Source organism: Hemiscyllium ocellatum, chromosome 2 (genome assembly GCF_020745735.1).
Source record: "Hemiscyllium ocellatum isolate sHemOce1 chromosome 2, sHemOce1.pat.X.cur, whole genome shotgun sequence".
NCBI lineage: Eukaryota > Metazoa > Chordata > Chondrichthyes > Orectolobiformes > Hemiscylliidae > Hemiscyllium > Hemiscyllium ocellatum.
This window is the reverse complement of record NC_083402.1, coordinates 143,353,773-143,374,119: the sequence shown is the minus strand read 5'-3', so window position 1 is coordinate 143,374,119 and position 20,347 is coordinate 143,353,773. Positions and strand designations below refer to the sequence as shown.

The 20,347-nt window shown below is 42.1% G+C and overlaps 1 protein-coding gene across 1 annotated transcript in view; it reads right to left on the bottom strand.

The window, feature by feature from the left end:
• mtap (methylthioadenosine phosphorylase) overlaps positions 1 to 20,347 on the bottom strand; it is a 211,850-nt gene that overhangs the window by 999 nt on the left and 190,504 nt on the right. Inside the window, exon 7 of the mRNA XM_060846640.1 lies at positions 3,139 to 3,261. Within this exon, the coding sequence (XP_060702623.1) occupies positions 3,139 to 3,261 (123 nt within the window). The remainder of the gene's footprint in view (positions 1 to 3,138; positions 3,262 to 20,347) is intronic.

The following is a 20,347-nucleotide window of genomic DNA, read 5'->3' as shown; positions in this document are numbered from 1 at the left end:
TGGATAGAAATTGTATGCACTGATGTGGGGAAAGGGTAACAGATTGGCACCAGGGAATAGAACTGGAGCAGGTATAATAGACAGAATGGTCTCTTTCTGAGTCTACCAACTCAGAATAAGTATAAGTGTATAAGTGGAAAACAAAGCAAAAACAAAACAGGTCACTACTGCAGTCTGTACAAATGTGGCTAGCAATGAAAAGCTACTGTTTCTTAGGAAAGTCTATGCCATGTTGCTTTGCAAATGTTAAGACAATAGCCACACAGAAAATGAGGGCAAAAAGCTGCTTGGATAATCTGTAGTGTTGTTAAGGCACAGATCAAGAAAGTGGACAAAATGTATCTGTAGGAGAAAGGGACAAATCAAAGGCAACTGTCCCATACACCCTAACATTGCTGGTCTTTAAGGTCAGCATGGACTGGCTTGACTGAAGGGTCTGTTTCCATGTTGTATGAGTCTATGACTAGGACGATGAGCTGACACTTTTGCTCTCCAACACCATGGCCAAGTTCAAATCAATGGATTGGGGGGGAAATTAGGATCATAAAAAACAACTACTGATGGCAGCTGATCTCTCATGTTGTTGATAATAAGGTGTATAAACCAAATGTTCCAGAGAGCTTTGTGCATGAAACACCAAGTGGGAATGATGGCAATGGGAAGTTCACCATGGCAGTTTCAAATAAGATGTTTCTGCACAAGTTGAGCATGAGGAGGAGCAGGGTGAGGCCAACCCACCCAACGTCGTCTCAGCTTTTTTGGAAAACAGAAAAGAATTCAAGGTTACCTTTGCTATGCAGATGAGAGTAGGACTAAACATAGGTCTGGCACTGAATGGGTAAGATGATCCGTAATACTTGTTTAAGTCTGCCTCCAATGAACTTGAGGGACTAGAACTGGGTGAATGGGTAAAATGAAGGAGATTAATGTGTTTAATTGGGATTAGGGTTTACAAGGTGCAGATGGGGATGTGTCTGAGAAGATTAATATCTGCAGCTTTTTGGTGAATAGAGTTAAAGGCTAGACAATTACTATTTTGATTGCATTTGTAAGCAAATTGGGAGGGAGACTTTTCCATGGATGGAAGGTAGATTGAGGTGATCAAAGATAGCTGTATCTGTCATTGATGCACAAAGAAATGCTCTCTGATCCCCAAAGATTTTAAAACTTTTTAAAATAAATTGGGTGCTGAAGTACTCTGCAATCTGTCTTTTGACTTCAGAGACCGAAGTTCAAATCCAACCTTTGTTTCTGACTGAATGAGGCCTGTGGAAAATTTGTTTTGGCAGACCCAATTGGTTTCAGTGCATGTGTTGATGGCATAGAATTTCCCAAACTTTGAAATTAAATTCATAATCTAATTCAAAAAGGCAACAGAAATATTTTGTTTGGGAAATAGAAAAACTAACTGCTGCAGGACAAATTTGCCTAGACCATTCACCACCAGCAGTTACTGAAGGTTTAACCCTCCAAAACGTTCTATTAAAATGAGTAGATTTGCACAAGTAACTCCTGGTGATCAATGGGTTAACTTTCTGTTACCTTTGTTGGATGGGTGCTTTATCACTCTGGTAAGTGCAAAGTGTCACACTTATGGAGAAGAAACTTATTCACCTAATTCCACTTCTAAATTACCCGGGCAGCATGCATACCATTCCTCACATGATTGAAGACCTTCATGCAGGTAGAGATTGTGTGCTGACTACTCTGTTGAGTTGACGCAAATTTGCCTAGTTCTATTAGATCTGATGTGGAGGTGCCAGTGTTGGAACTGGGGTGGGCAAGGTCAAAAGTTACATGACACCAGGTTATAGTCTAACAGGTTTATTTGAAATCACAAGCTTTCAGAGCGCTGCCCCTTCATCAGGTGAGGTCTCCTGAAGGAGCAACACTCTGAACGCTTGAGATTTCACATAACCTGCTGCTGTGGGCTTCTGACCTTGGTTCATTAGAAGCAGTGATACACTGCAGAAATACTTCAGTGGAGAAATATTCAAAACACAGAAGGAAAATTACATATAAAATTTCATCTTTCCTTTGATGGCAACTTGCGGGTATTTCCATGTATCTGTCACACTTGCCCTTCAAGATGGAAATAATTGTGTGTTTGGAAGATGCTGCCTTAGGATGAATTTCTGCAATGCATCTTTTAGGTGCTGCTGCTGAATGTCGAACAGAGTGGATCTTTTGTGGATGTGGTGCAAATCAAACAGGCTGCTTTGTCTTGGATGGTAAATGGTTAATATCTCAGAACATGTACAACATCTTATGAGCAAAAACAATCAGGTGTTGCCTTCATTCCTTTCCAAGTGTAAGTTTTTGGACATCTCATTCTTCTTGGGCATAACCAAACACACCGATTTTAAATATTAACAAGTTTTGCAATTTGTTTGTAAAATATGTTACACGGAGCCATGTGGCTGCAACACATTGAAGAGAACGGATAAATTGATATTTTAGGCACTCTGTACTTTCCAAACCTTTACTGATAGACTTTCCCTACATTGTATGTTTGTACACACAAGGGCACAGACTGCTCTATCAAAAGCATTTAATTTTTTTTTCCTGCTGGACAAAAGGAAATATGAGAAAGGAATTTAGGGCATTTGTGCAAGTTCTAAAATGAGTAATTAATTTCAATCATCAGGAAAAGTCCCCAAGTTTGTACTTGGTTGCCTGTCTTTTGGTTTATAAAATTTTGAACACTGAAAATTTAAAATGAGAACAAAGAATGCTTGAAGTATGAAGTGGGAGGGATATTCTAACTTTGGCTTTTTGCAAGGGAGCCTCATAAGTCAAAACTTATTGACATTCCGATAGGCAATTATCTGACTATTTTAGAAGGGTGGTTGGAAAATAACTCTTCATACCTCTGAATTGCTGATAAAAGTGGATTACAGCATGGATTCAAATCCACAATTTTGTGTTCTAGAGCAACAATGTTACTAACTTAGACAATTTGCCAATTACAGTGAAGCAAATTTTCTGTATGGGCTCTGTTTACTTACTCACACAAGGCCAAGATGGTGGTCACTTGCCTCCCAGCTGAGGATTTGATTTACATGCAGTAAGAATAACCAAAGATGAGATGTTCGGATATCTGCACTGATACGATTAGGTTGTATTTCCATAACTTACTCTCAAACTTTTGACGGTGTCAGACCAATCCATGGATGCAATCTGTGGAATTGCACTGAGAATAATACTCAAAGCTTTGTTTGCATTCTCCTTCATTATTTTGAGGACCTTTTCCACAGAGACCTGCAGGTTTAATGAGGTAAATATGTATCAGTTTTCTTAATAGGAAATAATTTACGTACACATTCATCTCCATGTCAGTTCCTTTTCATGTTAGGAAAGAATAATTGAATTTTACAGTAAAAAGGTGGCCATTTGGCTGAATGTATCTGTCCTGGATTAGAATGGTGCTGGAAAAGCACAGCAGTTCAGGCAGCATCCGAGGAGCAGGAAAATCGACGTTTCGGGCAAAAGGAGCCCTTCTTTCCTGATGAAGGGCTTTTGCCTGAAACATCGATTTTCCTGCTCCTCGGATGCTGCCTGAACTGTGCTTTTCCAGCGCCACTCTAATCCAGAATCTGGTTTCCAGCATCTGCAGTCATTGTTTTTACTTGAATGTGTCTGTCCCTCCAACACTCTCCCAGGCACCACCTATCAAATCCTAACAACTCTCAAAGTAAAGAAGCTTTTCCTCATCTCATTCCTAACGTTCTAGCTGACAATCTTGAGATTGCAACCCCTCGTTACTGACATACCAACCAGTGGAAGAAGAATATCCTTCCTTACCCTGTCAAAGTTGTCTATAATTTTCAACACCTCAATAAGGGCACCCCTTAATCTATTCTGCTCCAAAGAGAGCAAGCCCTGTTCGTCTAATCTTTCCCTGTATCCAAAATAATTTATTCCTGGTATCATTCTAGCAAATCTCCTTCGCACCGTTTCCAAAGCTTTAACATCCTTCCTTAAATAAGGAGCCCAGAACTGAACACAATATTCCAAATGTGTTCTAACTAATGATTTGTAGAGGTGCAGCATCACTTCCTTGCTGTTATACCCTATACCACTATTTATAAACCTTCTTAACAAGTGTTTCAACTTCGTGGCCAGAGAATTATGGACTTGAACTCTGAGGGCCCTCTCCTCCTGCACTTGCCTCAATTTTGTACCATTGAGCCTGTATTGTCTTTGTGTTTCCACTATCAAAATGCATTATGTCATATTTTTCTGCATTGAAATTTATCTGCCATGTTTTGAGAGACAAAATTGCAAACATTTTAAAGTAGTTTAAGATTTCTACATAAAATTCACAAACGAAATTGGTCCAAACCCATTCCCCTAACATTAATTCCTATGACCATACGTGATCCTTAATAATGCAAATCGACTGAGTATTTTAGGTTAGTGACATTTCCATCAATAATATCAACATCATAACACTTGACAGCACAGATTTATTGGGTTCATAACATTTCAGGATTCACCATATCCCAGGACAATGCTGATGCTCCAGCCATTAGTTCTTAGCTTTGTTGAAAAACAATAATCAGTGATAGCTAATCTTAAACATATAATTGCCAGCTGAGCTCCATACCTGGTACAATGTTGAAAATAGCTTAACTTTCTCAAATTGCTTTGTTAGTTTCTAGCCCAGAAGGGTGGCAGCTCAAATGGCATTTCTGAATTTGGACTCATAACACAGACAGATACTTTGATGCAATGATAACCTAGTCTTTCGCTAGCAGACAGACTTGACTTTCAAGTGAGATATTAAAATAAAGTAGCCTGTTGCAGTAATCCAAGTAGAATCTGATAAATCCAAATGTAGCATTTGAAGAGGGGTGTTCTCTCAGTCTGGGTGAATAGTCCTCTCCAAAATAATTCTACTTAACCACTTTAAATGATCAGATGGATTAGCTGTTTGTACGACCTTGCTGTCTGAAAATTATTGCCAATGTTTGTTTATTTAAACAACAATGCTTCGACACAATCCAAGGTTAGGTGGATTAGCCATGCAAAATTGCTCATAGTGTCCAAGGACATGTCGGCTAGATTGGTTAGCTATTGGAAATTCAGGGTTACAGGGATAGGGTAGGCGGGTGGGTCACTCTTTAGGTCAGTGAGGACTCAATGGGCCAAATGGCCTACTTCCCCACTGTAGAGATTCGATGAAAAGATAATCAACTAATTATGAAGGATCAAAATATAAGATTGAATAAAAACGTGTCCTATCAGTTCATGGGGGTATTCCCCACTTGAGCCTCTTTATACTTTTGCTCATCAAAAATCTATCACAACCAGCTGTTCCCTTCTCCCTCAAATGTTCACCTAGCTTCTCCCTAAATGCAACAGTACTGTTTCCTTCAATCACTGTATGGTGCTGAGTTCCATATTCTTACTACTTTCTGTTCCTCCTGAATTCCCTTGGCTTTCTTCATGACTGTTTATGCTGATGTAATGTTCTAGTAATGCTCTTTCTCACAAGAGGAAACCATTTCTCTGTTTGAACTGGGTCAAAACTGCATAATTCTAAGGACCTCTATGAGAATACCCCCCACCGTGTGCCCTTCATTTTTCAAAAGGCATCCTGAGGTGCTACGTAAATGCCCAGTTTGTCTGACATTTAACTTTTTTTTGAAAGCAAAAAAACAAAATAAATTTGAATTAAAAAAAGAATCTAATTTGGTAACATCAGCTATGCTTTTGACAAAAGGTCATGATGTGGAGGAGCCGGTGTTGAACTGGGGTGAACAAAGTTAAAAATCACAACACCAGGTTATAGTCTAACAGTAAAGTACTAGCTTTTGGAGCTCTGACGGAGCAGTGCTCTCAAAGAAACCTGTTGGACTATAACCTGATGTTGTATAATTATGAAGGATTATTTAACAGGTTTATTTGGTAGCTGTGGAGCTACCTGACAAAGGAACAGCTCTCTGAAAGCTAGTACTCCCAAATAAACCTGTTGGACTATAACCTAGTGTTGTGTGATTTTTAAATTTGATAAAAGCAGCTGGATTTGCCCTCCAGTGGTGGGAAACGGAGGGTGGGAGTCAGGTAACTATCATATTGATATATTTTCTAATCAACCTGTTCAAAAATGTTACTATACACAGTGGAGCAGGTGGGACTTGAACCGAGGTTTCCTGGTTCATAAACAAGGGCTCCACCATTGCACCACAAGAGCATGATGATTGTCATTGTTACTGGGGGTGCCCCGGTTGCCTGCAGACAGGCTCACCAGCCACGTAAGGACTGGAGGTGTCAGGTTTGAAAGGAGCAGAGTGGGGGAGGTTGAAGTAGAGGTAAGTTAAGGGGAAAGAGTTCTTTAACATGGAGGCACGACTTTTCCATTAAAATCCCAAAATGGATTTTGCAACCAGTGCAGTGCAGCTGCACTCTCTCGGTGCATCTTCACCACTGGTGAACCCAATCAATCTGGGAATGCCTGCAGCCCTGCCTAGAGTACTGGGCTGCCCAGTCTGCTGCCAGGAGGATGCCCACAGATGCTTAAAATGGCCCCTGATACTTGCAGGAACCTGACTGGAAAAGCCCAGTCATAAAGTAAGCTACATTCATAGAAGAACTCTGATATTTCCAAGTTTTACTAGCTTCCTGTCCTCTCATATTTGATGTTAAAATTGGCGTCTTTTGTTTAGATCCTTGCAGCCTTCTTTCTGACCTACACGGCTTATCTCACTGCTCACTCCTGTGGTTTTCTCACATTGGCCAAGTGAGTGTCATGTGTCATTTTCTCTCTGCTCACTGAGTGGTGGCAGAGACTTCAATCACCAGTCCCCACCCCCGCCCCATATTTCTTCCCCTTGGAAGTAGGAAATAATGGGGGGAACATGCTTGATTTACACTTTTTAAAAAAGGCTAGCCCAACCTTTGTTGCATGAATGTAACATTTCAGTTAAGAAAAATGAAAAGGGGATGGATGTTTTTATTAATTATAAAAAATAGCTTGATGGCATCTGTGCTCTTTGGGGTGATATGGTGGCTCAGTGGTTAGCACTGCTACCTCAGAGCTCCAGGGACCCAGGCTGATTTCCATCCTTGGGTGGCTGTGTGGGATTTGCACGTTTTTCCTCTATCTGCATGGGCTTTCTCCAGGAGCACTGGTTACCTCCCACAGTCCAAAGATGTGTGGGTTAGGTGGATTGGCCATGTTAAATTGTCCATCGTGCGCAGGGGTGTGCAGGCTAGATGTGTTAGCCATGGGAAATGCAGGGTTACGGGGTAGGTCTGAGTGAGATGTTCTTTGGAGGGTCAGCATGAACTCGACGGGCAAAATGGTCCCACCCTGTAGGGATTCAATGATTCTTTCCCCTATTAAATATAAAATACCATGCTACCAATGCTATTATTATTCTTTATTCATGATACAGAATTCAAAGAAACCTGATTATGCATAAATGCGCCAATGTGGTGAAATCTTATGATGCTACGAGGAGAGGAGCGTCTTTAATAAACCTTGCAACAGTGGAATGGAGGTTGCTTGCTTAATTGGCAGCAGATTATGGGCGCATTCCACTTGCTGAAAGCAAGCAGTGGGATCCTACTTTTAATATGAGAATTTTGTTGTATTGAATGTAAACATTATTGAAAGAAGACACAATGACAAAACTATTCATGTGTTTTTGGATTCACATATAATGAACAGCTATCTACAGTTGTATATCCCAAAGCCCCAGGAGACCCTATCAAACCATAAGCCTTATTGACCATTCACATGGGGCAGAGAGCCTATTGTGCTCAACCAGCTTGTGTTTGCAAGCTTCAGAACTATCTGCTTTTATCTAATTGGCTGGAACCAACAACTGCACACGGTGAACTCCACACTGCATCCTCCGCTCCCATCACTGGACCCTCGAGACGAGAATGATATTGTGCCCATTGTGAAGAACACATTCAAAATCAGCAGCGGATGTTAGTCAAACTCTCTCTCTCTGGTAATCCTCCAAGATGACATTTACTCTTGGCAAGAATCAGCCCATGGATTTTGTTTCACATGGGTGGCTGTGGTGCTACAGCCAGCACGCAATTTTATTCATATTATTGCAATGATGATGCAACAGGGACTTTCACAGTATTCGATAGAAAATAAATTAGCCTTAGGTATCCAAAATAGCCACAGATAAAACACAAACTACAGATATTTTGAGTCAAGCCATTCAGATATGTTATATTACATTGTCAGGAGTTGATGGACCTTGAACCCAAGCCTTTGGGCACAGAGTTTGGAAGACTTGCACTGCACCCCACAAGAGCCCTCACAAATTTGTATCCTTCCCTGGTAGTAAAAACGTCACACTTGATTGAGAGTTGTAGCAATAAATGATCAATAGTTCATATAAATCACATGTGTTGTCACGGTTTTTCACATGAGTGTTACAATACCTGGGGCTTCTTTCCATTTATACGTAATAGATATATATTGATGACAACAGCTGGTCCATCCCATCAAGCTTAATATTAGCAGACTAACAGCTTCTCACCACCTGTTCCCACCAACCTAAGAGAACCAATGAAGTCTCCCAGTAACTGATTACTGTCTTTCTATGAATGCTAAGTTCTGCATGTTATTGGTACCATTTCTGAGCATTCTCAAACTGTGTAAAATATTCATAGCAGTCATTGTGGTGTAAGACAGTAGGCAGAAGTACAGGCAACACGTTTAAAAAAGTACACATACTCATTTAATCAAGATGGAGATTAGCAATTAGAAGTTGGCTTTCTTGGTTGTTCTATGTTACTTTCTGGTATAATAGTTAGAGGTCATACATGAATCACTGAAACAAAACTGAGTGCATTTATGTACAACAAAAAACAGCTTTTCTAAGCAAACGTCCAGATGGTTATTAACAGGATTGGGAGGTTTGAACTAGAGGAAGAGACTGAATAGGCTGGGGCTAATTTCCCTGGAGCGTCGGAGGCTGAGGGGTGACCTTTATAGAAGTTTATAAAATTATGGGGGGCATGGATAGGGTGAACAGTCAAGGACAGTTCCCCAGAGTAGGGGAGTCCAAAACTAGACAGCATTCATTTAAGATGAGAGGCGAAAGACTTAAAAGGGACCTATGGGGCAATGTTTTCACACAGATGCAAGTATGGAAAGAGCTGCCAGAGGAGGTGGTGGAAGCTGGTACAATTACAACATTTAAAAGGCATCTCGATAGGTACATGAATGGGAAGGGTTTCGAAGGATATGGGCCAAATGCTGGCAAATGGGACTAGATTAATTTTGGATATCTGGTCTGCATGGATGAGTTAGACCAAAGGATCTGTTTCCAAGCTGCACATCTCTATGACTCTGTGTCCACTTTCCTTTAAAACTTAATTTGACCTTTTTTATCCCTGTCTGTTTGCCTTTTAACTTTTTCAGAAATAATTTCTGTGAAGGTAAACAGAGGGCGGCACGGTGGCACAGTGGTTAGTACTGCTGCCTCACAGCGCCAGGGATCTGGGTTCAATTCCCGCCTCAGGCGACTGTGTGGAGTTTGCACATTCTCCCCGTGTCTGCGTGGGTTTCCTCCCACAGTCCAAAGATGTGAGGGTCAGGTGAATTGCCTGACCATGCTAAATTGCCCGTAGTGTAAGGTAAGGGGTATGTGTAGGGGTATGGGTGGGTTGCGCTTCGGCGGGTCGGTGTGGACTTGTTGGGCCGAAGGGCCTGTTTCCACACTGTAAGTAATCTAATTTAAAGAAATCAACTAACGATAGGAAAGATTGACATTGTTGGTTATTTTTACTTCAAACCTTCCTGAGAAGATAAAGCAATAATGATGTAAACTTTAAAAGAGCTGGAAAATAGAAGAAAAGATGTTAAAAATCAAAATTAAGTTTATGCAAGTAGTACAAGTATGTGAATGGATTGCTGGCATTATAAAACAAAAGATGAATCCTTTACCTGAGCACTGCTAATAGGTAAGAAATGTGTGATGAATGAATTGGAAATTTAGCAAGCATTAATGGAATGTTTCCACTATGCAGGGTATAGTGTAATCATCCAATCTTAGTGAGAAAGGATTGGGTCACACACCAGTACTTTAACCAAAAATTAGGCAGCAATGTGGGCAATGAGAGCTGAGATAACTGAAGGGAATTTAGTTACTGCGAAACAGATCAATAAGGGGATATTCCAGAATACCCCGAATAAGTATATTCCTATTCCAATTAAAAATTCAGAAGGGAGTGCACACCATCTGTAGTTAACTGAAGAGGAACATCAATTCAAGGAAAAAGCAAAAGATGAACAGTAGGACAAATAATTGGTCAGAATAGAAAGAACAAGAAAGACTACAAAGCTAATTCGGAGAAAAAAAATTAGAACAGCATAGGAAACCACATTGTGGCTCGACATGTACTTAAAGTGGAAACAATTAGTAAAGTGAGTGTGAACCCTCTAGAATGAGTATGGGCATTAATACATCAACACCCTCCTGTCGCTGCTCACAGACCAACTTTGAATTACCTAATCTGAATGGTGTGATCACCTTCTGGTATAAACTATCCAGGTGACCATCCCCCTCCCTTTGTGGTGCAATGTCTGCAGCTCAGGCTCAAGCTCAGCCTCCTATACAGACTCCAGCTCAGACTTCTGGTTAGGCTCCCTGTTCAGACTCCAGTTGTTTAAGAAGGGTGGTAGGACAAGCCAGGGAACTGTAACCCATGAGCCTGACGTCGGCGGTGGGCAAGTGGTTGGAGGGAATCCTGAGGGACAGGTTGTACATGTATTTGGAAAGGCAAGGACTGATTAGGGGTAGTCAACATGGCTTTCTCACTAAGATTGGATGATTACACTATACCCTGCATGGGAAATCATGTCTCACAAACTTGATTGAGTTTTTTGAAGAAGTAACAAAGAGGATTCATGAGGGCAGAGCAGTAGATGTGATCTATATGGACTTCAGTAAGGCATTCAACAAGGTTCCCCCTGGGAAACTGATTAGCAAGGTTAGATCTCATGGAATACAGGGAGAACTTGCCATTTGGATATAGAACATTGCTTGAAGATAGAAGACAGAAGGTAGTGATGGAGAGTGGTTTTTCAGAATGGAGGCCAGTGACCAGTGGAGTACCAGAAGGATCGGTGCTGGGTCCTCTAATTTTTGTCATTTAAATAAATGATTTGGATGTGACCACAAGAGGTATAGTTAGTAAGGTTGCAGATGACAGCAAAATTGGAGATGTAGCGACAGCGAAGAAGGTTACTTCAAATTATAAGAGGATCTTGATTAGATGGCCCAATAGGTTGAGAAGTGGCGGATGGAGTTTAATTTATAAATATGAGGTGCTGCATTTTGGGAAAGCAAATCTTAGCAGGACTTATACACTTAATGGTAAGGTCCTATGGAGTGTTGCTGAACAAAAAGACCTTGGAGTGCAGGTTCATAGCTCCTTGAAAGTGGATTTGCAGGTAGATAGGATAGTGAAGATGATGTTTGCTTTGTTTTCCTTTATTGGTCAAGAGTATTGAGTACAGGAGTTGGGAGGTCATGTTGTGGCTGTACAGGACATTGGTTAGGCCACTTTTGGGAATATTGTGTACAATTCTGGTCTCTTTATCAGCAGGATGTTCTGAAACTTGAAAAGGTTCAGAAAAGATTTACAAAGATGTTGCCAGGGTTGGAGGATTTGAATTATAGGGAGAGGTTGAATAGGCTGGGGCTGTTTTCCATGGAGCGTCAGAGGCTGAGGGGTGACCGTATGGAAGTTTATAAAATCATGAGGAGTGCGGATACAGTAAATAGACAAAGTCTCTTCCCTGGGCGGGGGAGTTCAGAACTAGAGGGCATAGGTTTAGGGTGAGAGGGGAAACATATAAAAGAGACCAAAGGGCAATTTTTTCATGCAGAGGGTAGTATGGAATGAGCTGCCAGAGGAAGTGGTGGAGGCTAGTACAATTACAACATTTAAAAGGCATTTGGATGGGTATATGAATAGAAAGGGTTTGGAGGGATATGGGCCTGAATGCTGGAAGGGGGACTAGATTGGGTTTGGATATCTGGTCGGCATGGATGGGTTGGACCGAAGGTTCTGTTTCCATGCTCTATGACTCCCGTTCAGACTCCAGCTCCACAATTGAGATCTCTCAACATAGAGGAGACCATACCAGGTTCAACAGATGCAGTGGATGATATTGGTAGAGGTATAGGTGAATTTCTGATGGATGTGGAAGGATCCCTTGGGGCCTTGGACAGGGGTGACAGATTTTGCACTTCCTGCTGTGGCAGGGAAAGGTGCCAGGAGTGGGGTGTGGACAAGAAGAGGGAATCGCAGTGGGAATGATCTTTTTGGAATGCTGATAGGGGTGGGAAGGGAAATATATCTCTGGTGGTGGGATCCGTTTGGAGGTGACAGAAGTGGAGAAGGATGAAATGTATGCAGGGGTTGGTGGGGTGGAAGGTGAGAGTCGGGGGTTCTGTCCTTGTTGCGTTGGGAGGGGTGAGGTTCAAGGGCAGTGGTGTGTGAAGTGGAGGGCATAGTCAACCACGTAGGAAGGGAAATTGCAATCGTGGAAGAACGAGGTCATCTGGGACTTTCTGAGGGGGAATTGGAATTCCTGGGAAAAGATGTGGCAGAGGCGTTGGAATTGGGAATAAGGGATGGCATTTTTACAGGATGTAGGATGGGAGGTGGTGTAGTCTAGGTAGCTGTGGGAGTCGGTGGGCTTGTAGAATATGTCTGAGGTTAGTCGGTCATCAGAGATGGTGCTAGAGAGGTCCAGGAAAAAGGAGTCTACAATCACATAGTATCAACATTGAACTCACCAGTTTCCAGATCTTCCCACCCCATCTCATATCCAACCCTCTGACTCAGCACCATCCTCTTGACCTAACCAACCTGTCCACCTTCCTTCCCATCTATTTGCTCCACACTTCCCACCGAACTATCACAATCACCTGCTACCTTTGCCCACCTGTCGCCATCCCACCTACCTTTCCCCTCAGCCCTAGCCTACTCCCTATTTATCTCTCAGCCTCTTTCCCCACCCTACGTTCCTGATGAAGGGTCATGCCTGAAACGTCAACTCTCCTGCTCCTCGGATGCTGCCTGAGCTGCTGTGCCTTTTCCAGTTCCACACTTTATCGACACGGACTCTCCAGCATCCGCAGTCCTCACTATCTCCTGCCAGCTGGGAGATGGAACAGGGTATTCAGTATTCCGCCCCCGCCCTCCTACTTGCTGATGCCTGGTCCTTTGATCAAGCAAAATGCATGACAATGAAGAAACTTCCAACCTCCCTGGGATCATCCGTGTTGAGACCCTGTCACTATTTGAGTGAAGATTCATTGCCTACTTAAGGGCCTAAATTGGCAGTGGGGTGGGAAGGCTGTTGACAAGTTTTTCTGCCCCAGACTTGATCTTATTTATTGTTGTCACATGTATCTAAGTAAGTGAAAAGTTCTATTTTGCGTGCTGTACAGGCAGGTCAAAACATACTAGAACATCCAGATCATTGGGGGTTTAGACAGAGCAAGGAATACAGAGTTATGACTGCAGAGGAGGTGTACAAAAGCAAGACTGACATTAGATTTGAAATTTGAGAGGTGCATTTAGCAGTCTAATAACAGCAGGGACAAAGCTGTTCTTGAATCTGTTAGTATGTGTGCTTAAGTTTTTGTATCTTTTGCTCGACGGAAGAGGTTGGAAGAGATTATAACTGGGGTGGGAGGGGTCTGTAGCTACTTCTGTAGCAACAAGAAATGTAAATGGAGTCCATGGATAGAAGGTTGGTTTCTGTGAGGATTTGGGCTGTGTTCATAACTCTGTGGTTTCTCGTGGTCCTGGCCATAGCAGTTGCTGTACTAAGCTGTGATGCATCTGGATAGAGTGCTTTCTATGGTGCATCTGTAAAAGTTGGTGATTGGGGTAGTGATAGGGAGCAACGGGGTCCTCAAATGGTATTGCATCCCAAACAAGATATGATTCCCCCCAACGTCCAAACATGCCTCTTGGGAGGATATTAAATGTTACCCTACATCAATTATTGTTTTGGTTGACAGTTTGGAATGCAAAATGTGATGAATGAATAACATTGATATCAAAAATAGCTGCTAATTGGAGGTATGTCATGATGTTAATACATAGACATGCAGAAAATAGGCTCCTGAATTCTAACAAATCTTTTCTCCAGCTTGGATCATACAGTTGAAGCAAAGGCTATGTGCTGGGCCAAAATCATTCAGGGAGGTAAACAATTTAAATTTTCAATAACTGGCCCTGAGTTATAAACATCTGCAAGATTATAGGTTTGAATCCATGGCTGTACAGAGTTAGTTACTATTAGCTAAAGTTGCAGCTTAATTTAGCAATGCAATCAAAAATTAATCTGCTGTTCTTGATTATCACTCACTAATACATTCTAGAAATTCCATATATAACATTTGGCTCATCTATGATTAATCCAGTTTTTTTTATTCACTTGTGGAAAGTGGGCATCGTTGGCTGGCCAGCATTTATTGCCCATCCCTAACTGCCCGTGAGAAGATAGGGGTGAGCTGCCTTCTTGAACCGCTGCAACCCACCTGCTGTGGGTTGACCCACAACGCCATTAGGGAGGGAATTCCAGGATTTTTGACCCAGCGACAGTGAAGAAACGGCGATATATTTCCAAGTCAGGATGGTGAGTGGCTTGAAGAGGAACTTGAAAGTGGAGGTGTATCTGCTGCCCTTGTCCTTCTAGATGGAAGTGACCATGGGTTTGGAAGATGCTGCCTGAGGATCTTTGGTGAATTTCTGTAGTGCATCTTGTAGATGGTATACACTGCTGCTATTGAGCTTCGGTGGGGGAGGGAGTGGGTGCTTGTGATGTAGTGCCCATCAAGTGAGCTGCTTTGTCCTGGGTGATGTCGAGCTTCTTGTGTGTTGTTGGAACTGCACTCATTCAGGCAAGTGAGGAGTATTCCATCACATTCCTGACTTGTTGATCATGGACAGGCTTTTGAGAGTCAGGAGGTGAGTTACTCACCACAGTACTCCTAGCCTCTGACCTGCTCTTGTTGCCACTGTGTTTATATGGCAGGTCCACTTGTGCCTCTGGTCAATGGTAACCCCAAGATGTTGACAGTGGTGGATTCAGTGATGGTGATACCATTGAATGTCATGGGACTGTGGTTAGATTGTCTGTTATTGGTGATTGTCATTGCCTGGCATTTGTGGGTGCAAATGTTACTTGCCACTTGTCAGTCCAAGCCTGGACATTATCCAAGTCTTGTTGCATTTGAACATGGACTGCTTCAGTATCCGAGTCGTCATGAATAGGGCTGAACATTGGACAAATGTTTGGCGAATATCCCCACTTTTGGTCTTGTGGTGAAGGGTATGTCATTGATGAAGCAGCTGGGCCTAGGTCACTACCCTGAGCAACTCCTGAGGAGATGTCTTGGAGCTGAGATGACTGCCCTTCAACAAGCAAGATCATCTTCCCATGTGTCATGTATGACTCCAACCAGCAGCGAGTTTGAACCCTGATACCCATTGATTCCAGTTTTGCTAGGCCTCCTTGAGGCCACACTCAGTTAAATGCAGTCTTGATGTCAAGGACTGTCACTCTCACCTCACCTCTGGAATTCAGCTCTTTTGTCCATGTTTGAGCTGTAATGAGGTCAAGAGCTGAGTGGCCCTGGCAGAACTCAAACTGGGCATCACTGAGTAGGTTATTGCTGAGCTGGTGCTGTGCTGCTTGATAGCACTATTGATGATACCTTCCATCGCTTTACTGATGATCGAGGAGGACTGATGGGGCAGTATTTGGCTGGGTTGGATTTGTCCTGCTTTCTGTGTACATGATGGCAGCACGGTGGCACAGTGGTTAGCACTGCTGTCTCACAGCGCCTGAGACCCGGGTTCAATTCCCAACTCAGGCGACTGACTGTGTGGAGTTTGCACGTTTTCCCCGTGTCTGCCTGGGTTTCCTCCAGGTGCTCCGGTTTCCTCCCACAGTCCAAAGATGTGCGGGTCAGGTGAATTGGCTATGCTAAATTGCCCGTAGTGTTAGGTAAGGGGTAAACGTGGGGGTATGGGTGGGTTGCGCTTCAGCGGGTTGGTGTGGACTTGTTGGGCCGAAGGGCCTGTTTCCACACTGTAAGTAATCTAATCTAATGATAGGGTTGGACGATTTTCCACGTTGTCAGGTAAGTGTCTGAGTTGTAACTCTGCTAGGGGAGCTGCAAGTTCTGGAGCACAAGTCTTCAGTATTATTGTCAGAATGTTGTCAGGGCCCATAATCTTTGTAGTATTCAATGTCTCCAACCATTTCTTTATTTCATGTGGAGTGAATCGAACTGACTGAAGACTGGTGTCTGTAACGTCGGGGAGCACTAGAGGAGGCCAAGATGGATCATCCACTCAGCACTTCTGGCTGAAGATTGTTGTGAATGCTTCAGCCTTATCATTGGCAATGATGTTCTGCTGTCTTCCATCTCTGCCGATGGGGATATTTGTGCAGCCTTCTCCTCCAGGGAGTTAAATACCTTTCCAACACTCACTAGTTAGGGGTCATTTGAAGAGTGGTTGAGGACACTGGGTCTGTACTGGATGGAGTTTAGAAGGATGAAACTCATTGAAACTTACAGAAAACGGAGAGGCCTGGATAGAGTGGACATAGAGAAGGGGTTTCTACTAATAGGATAGGCTAGCAGCCAAGGACACAGCCTCAGAGTGAAGGGATAACTCTTTAGAACTGAAATGAGGAGGGGTTTCTTCAGCCAGAGAGTGGTGAATCTCTGCAACTCATTGCTGCAAAAGGCGGTGGAGGCCAAGTCATTGAATGTGCTTAAGACAGAGATAGATAGATTCTTGATTAGCAAGGGGATCAAAGATTATGGGGAGAATGTGGGGGAATGGAGTTGAGAAACATACCAGCCATGATTGAATGGTGGAGGAGAACTGATTTGCTGCATGATCCAATTCTGTTCCTATATCTTATGGCCTAATAGTCATCAATGAAAAATAGGCATGAAGTAGATGGAGAGAGCTGGAGATATTGTGGGCCTTCATGGGAACACGGGAGAGGAAAAGGAGAAAAATGAGAAATTTGGAGAATTGAAACAGTAGCACTTTCTAGAAATAAGATTTAACAATGCATCATTAATTCACCATGTTGAATTGGAACATAGCCCATTATGGGCTATCACATAGTTTTGTTGCTCCAAGTTCAACTGAACAAACCAGTCTAGAACCTATTTCATTTTAATTGCAGAAATTCCTGGGAAAAATAATTTAACAAGGATACAGATGTCAAGCATTTCCTTTTTCCTTTAATTTAATAGAGGCTAGTATCTTGTTTCAGCAAACTGTGTTTATAGAAATGAACCTCGACACAGCTGTCTGCTTCTTCTGCTGTCAGGCCTTCCATTGTGTCCCAAGTTCAATGTGGGTGGAGTTTCCCTATTGTCTTCTGGGCCACGTGATGGTGTTCCACAGTAAATGCATTGGTATTTAGAGGCCAGAACCTTGATCACAGCTGAGAATACCAACAAACAATCTAAAACAGTGGATGGAAATTTCAGACAAGGTTCTATATTGAAAGAGAAAACTTTATCCAAATCACCAGAATTGACCTAAAGATAAGCAGTATCTTATCTCTTACCAGGAAAAGTAAAATTAGGTCGTATCAGGGTAAAATGGTAAAAGTTTAAAATTGAAGTCGCTGTATCTAAATGCATTACATACTGGTAGCAAGCTAGAAAAATTAGTGGCATTACAGAGATAAATGGGTATAATCTAATCACCATGGCAGAAGCATGGTTGTACATAAACCAAATTGGGACTTCAATATTAAAGAATCCTTGACATTTGAAAGAGAAAGGGCAAATTGAGGACAGGGAAAGGGAATTGGAAAGTAGCCCTGATGTGGAGGAATAATATTAGCTCAAAATGTAATCAGTATTGCTGGAGATAACAGGGACAAAAATGAATCATTTATAGGTTTTAATTACTGTTGGAAATTACTGTTGTCAAAAAAAAAGGAACTTGTAATGAAGGTAATGTAATCATTGTGGATTATCTTAATCTTTGTCTAGACTGCACAACCAAATTCTGAAAAATAGTTTCGGGGACAAGTTTGCAGAATCGGTTTGAGTCAGATTTCTATATTCAAAAAAAATGCTGTGGAACCAATCAATAAAGATGCTATTTCAGATCATGTCCTCTGCAAAAGATTGTGTGTTCAGAATTATCTGCTGAAACTGTACATAACATGATAGCTTCGCATTGAGTTTGAAAGTGGTATGCTTAGGCAGTAAACAGATTATTTAACTTTTAATTAAGACAATTACTTAGATATAACAGGTAGACCAGAAAAGGAAGAGTGAGAAATCAGGCTAAAAGGTGTGAACATGTTGTGAATATTTAATAAACTGTTGTGGTTCTGTTTGCCGAGCTGGGAGTTTTTGTTGCAAACATTTCATCCCCTTTCTAGGTGACATCTTCAGTGCTTGGGAGCCTCCTGTGAAGCGCTACTGTGCTGATTCCTCCGGCATTTATACTGGTTTGAATCTGCCGCTTCCGGTTGTCAGTTGCTGTCCGCTGCAGTGGTCGGTATATAGGGTCTAGGTCGATGGGTCTGTTGATAGAATTCGTGGATGAGTGCCATGCTTCTAGGAATTCCCTGGCTGTTCTCTGCTTGGCCAGCTCTATAATAGTGGTGTTGTCCCAATCGAATTCGTGTTGTTTGTCATCTGAGTGTATGGCTACTAGGGATAGCTGGTCATGTCGTTTCGTGGCTAGTTGGTGTTCATAGATGCGGATCGTTAGCTGTCTTCCTGTTTGTCCTATGTAGTGTTTGGTGCAGTCCTCGCATGGGATTTTGTACACTACGTTGGTTTTGCTCCTGCTGAGTATCGGGTCCTTTGTCCTGATGAGTTGTTGTCTGAGAGTGGCTGTTGGTTTGTGTGTTGTTATGAGTCCTAGTGGTCGCAGCAGTCTGGCTGTCAGTTCAGAAATGCTCCTGATGTATCGGAGTGTGGTCAGTCCTTTGGGTTGTGGCATGTCCTCATTTCGTTGTCTTTCCCTGAGGCATCTGTTGATGAAATTGCGCGGATATCCGTTTTTGTTGAATACCTTGTATAGGTGTTCTTCTTCCTCTTTTTGTAGTTCAGGTATGCTGCAGGTGACACTACATAGGACAAACAGGAAGACAGCTAACGATCCGCATCCATGAACACCAACTAGCCACGAAACGACACGACCAGCTATCCCTAGTAGCCATACACTCAGATGACAAACACCACGAATTCGATTGAGACAACACCACTATTATAGGGCAGGTCAAACAGAGAACAGCCAGGGAATTCCTAGAGGCATAGCACTCATCCACGAATTCTATCAACAGACGCATCGACCTAGACCCTATATACCGACCACTGCAGCGGACAGCAACTGACAACCGGAAGCGGCAGATTCAAACCAGTATAAATGCCAGAGGAATCAGCACAGAAGCGCTTTACAGGAGGCTCCCAAGCACTGAAGATGTCACCTAGAAAGGGGACGAAACGTTTGCAACAAAAACTCCCAGCTCGGCGAACAGAACCACAGCAACGAGCACCCGAGCTACAAATCTTCTCACAAACTTTGATTTAATAAACTGTTTTATCATTTCCATTGAATGTACACTCCATTGAGAAATGAGAACTCCACTGAAAACTCCATCTAAGGCTGATTAAAGAGTTTTGCGATAACATGAGATCTAAAGAAAAGGTTTGTAATACTGCAAAGAAATGTAGTAACTTTAAGGACTAGGACCTGCAAAAGAAGATCAAAAATTTGATGAAGGCAAAGTAAATATAAGAAGAAATATAAAAGCAGATTGTAAGAGCTTCCATAAGGATTTTTTAACAAAATAGACAAAGTAACCAAAAACTTCCTAATGACTGAAAATTTATAATGAAGATAAGGAAATGGCTGATGCATGGAACAAACACCATTACTGTACATCTGTCTTCAAACTAGAAGATGCAAAACACAAACCAGACAATGGGACAACGAGAGCGAGCAACTTCGTTATTAACATTAGCCAAATAGAAACAGGAAACTTTAGAAGAACTAAAAGTTTACAATACTCCAGGCTTGGGTTTCTCAAAGAGGTGGCTTCAAAGGTAGTGGATTCACAGTTTCTAATCTTTTAAAATTCTACAGATTCAAGATCTGATCTGATTGATTTGTAGGTAGCAATATAACCTCAAGAAAGAGGAAAGAAAATTTGCCTTTATGTTTGAAGGGTGTAACTCAAAATAGAAGAAACAGAGCCAGTGGATATAGTATCTTTAATATACAGATTTTCCAAAGATATTTGATAAGGTTTGACGCAAAAAGACTGTTACTGAAG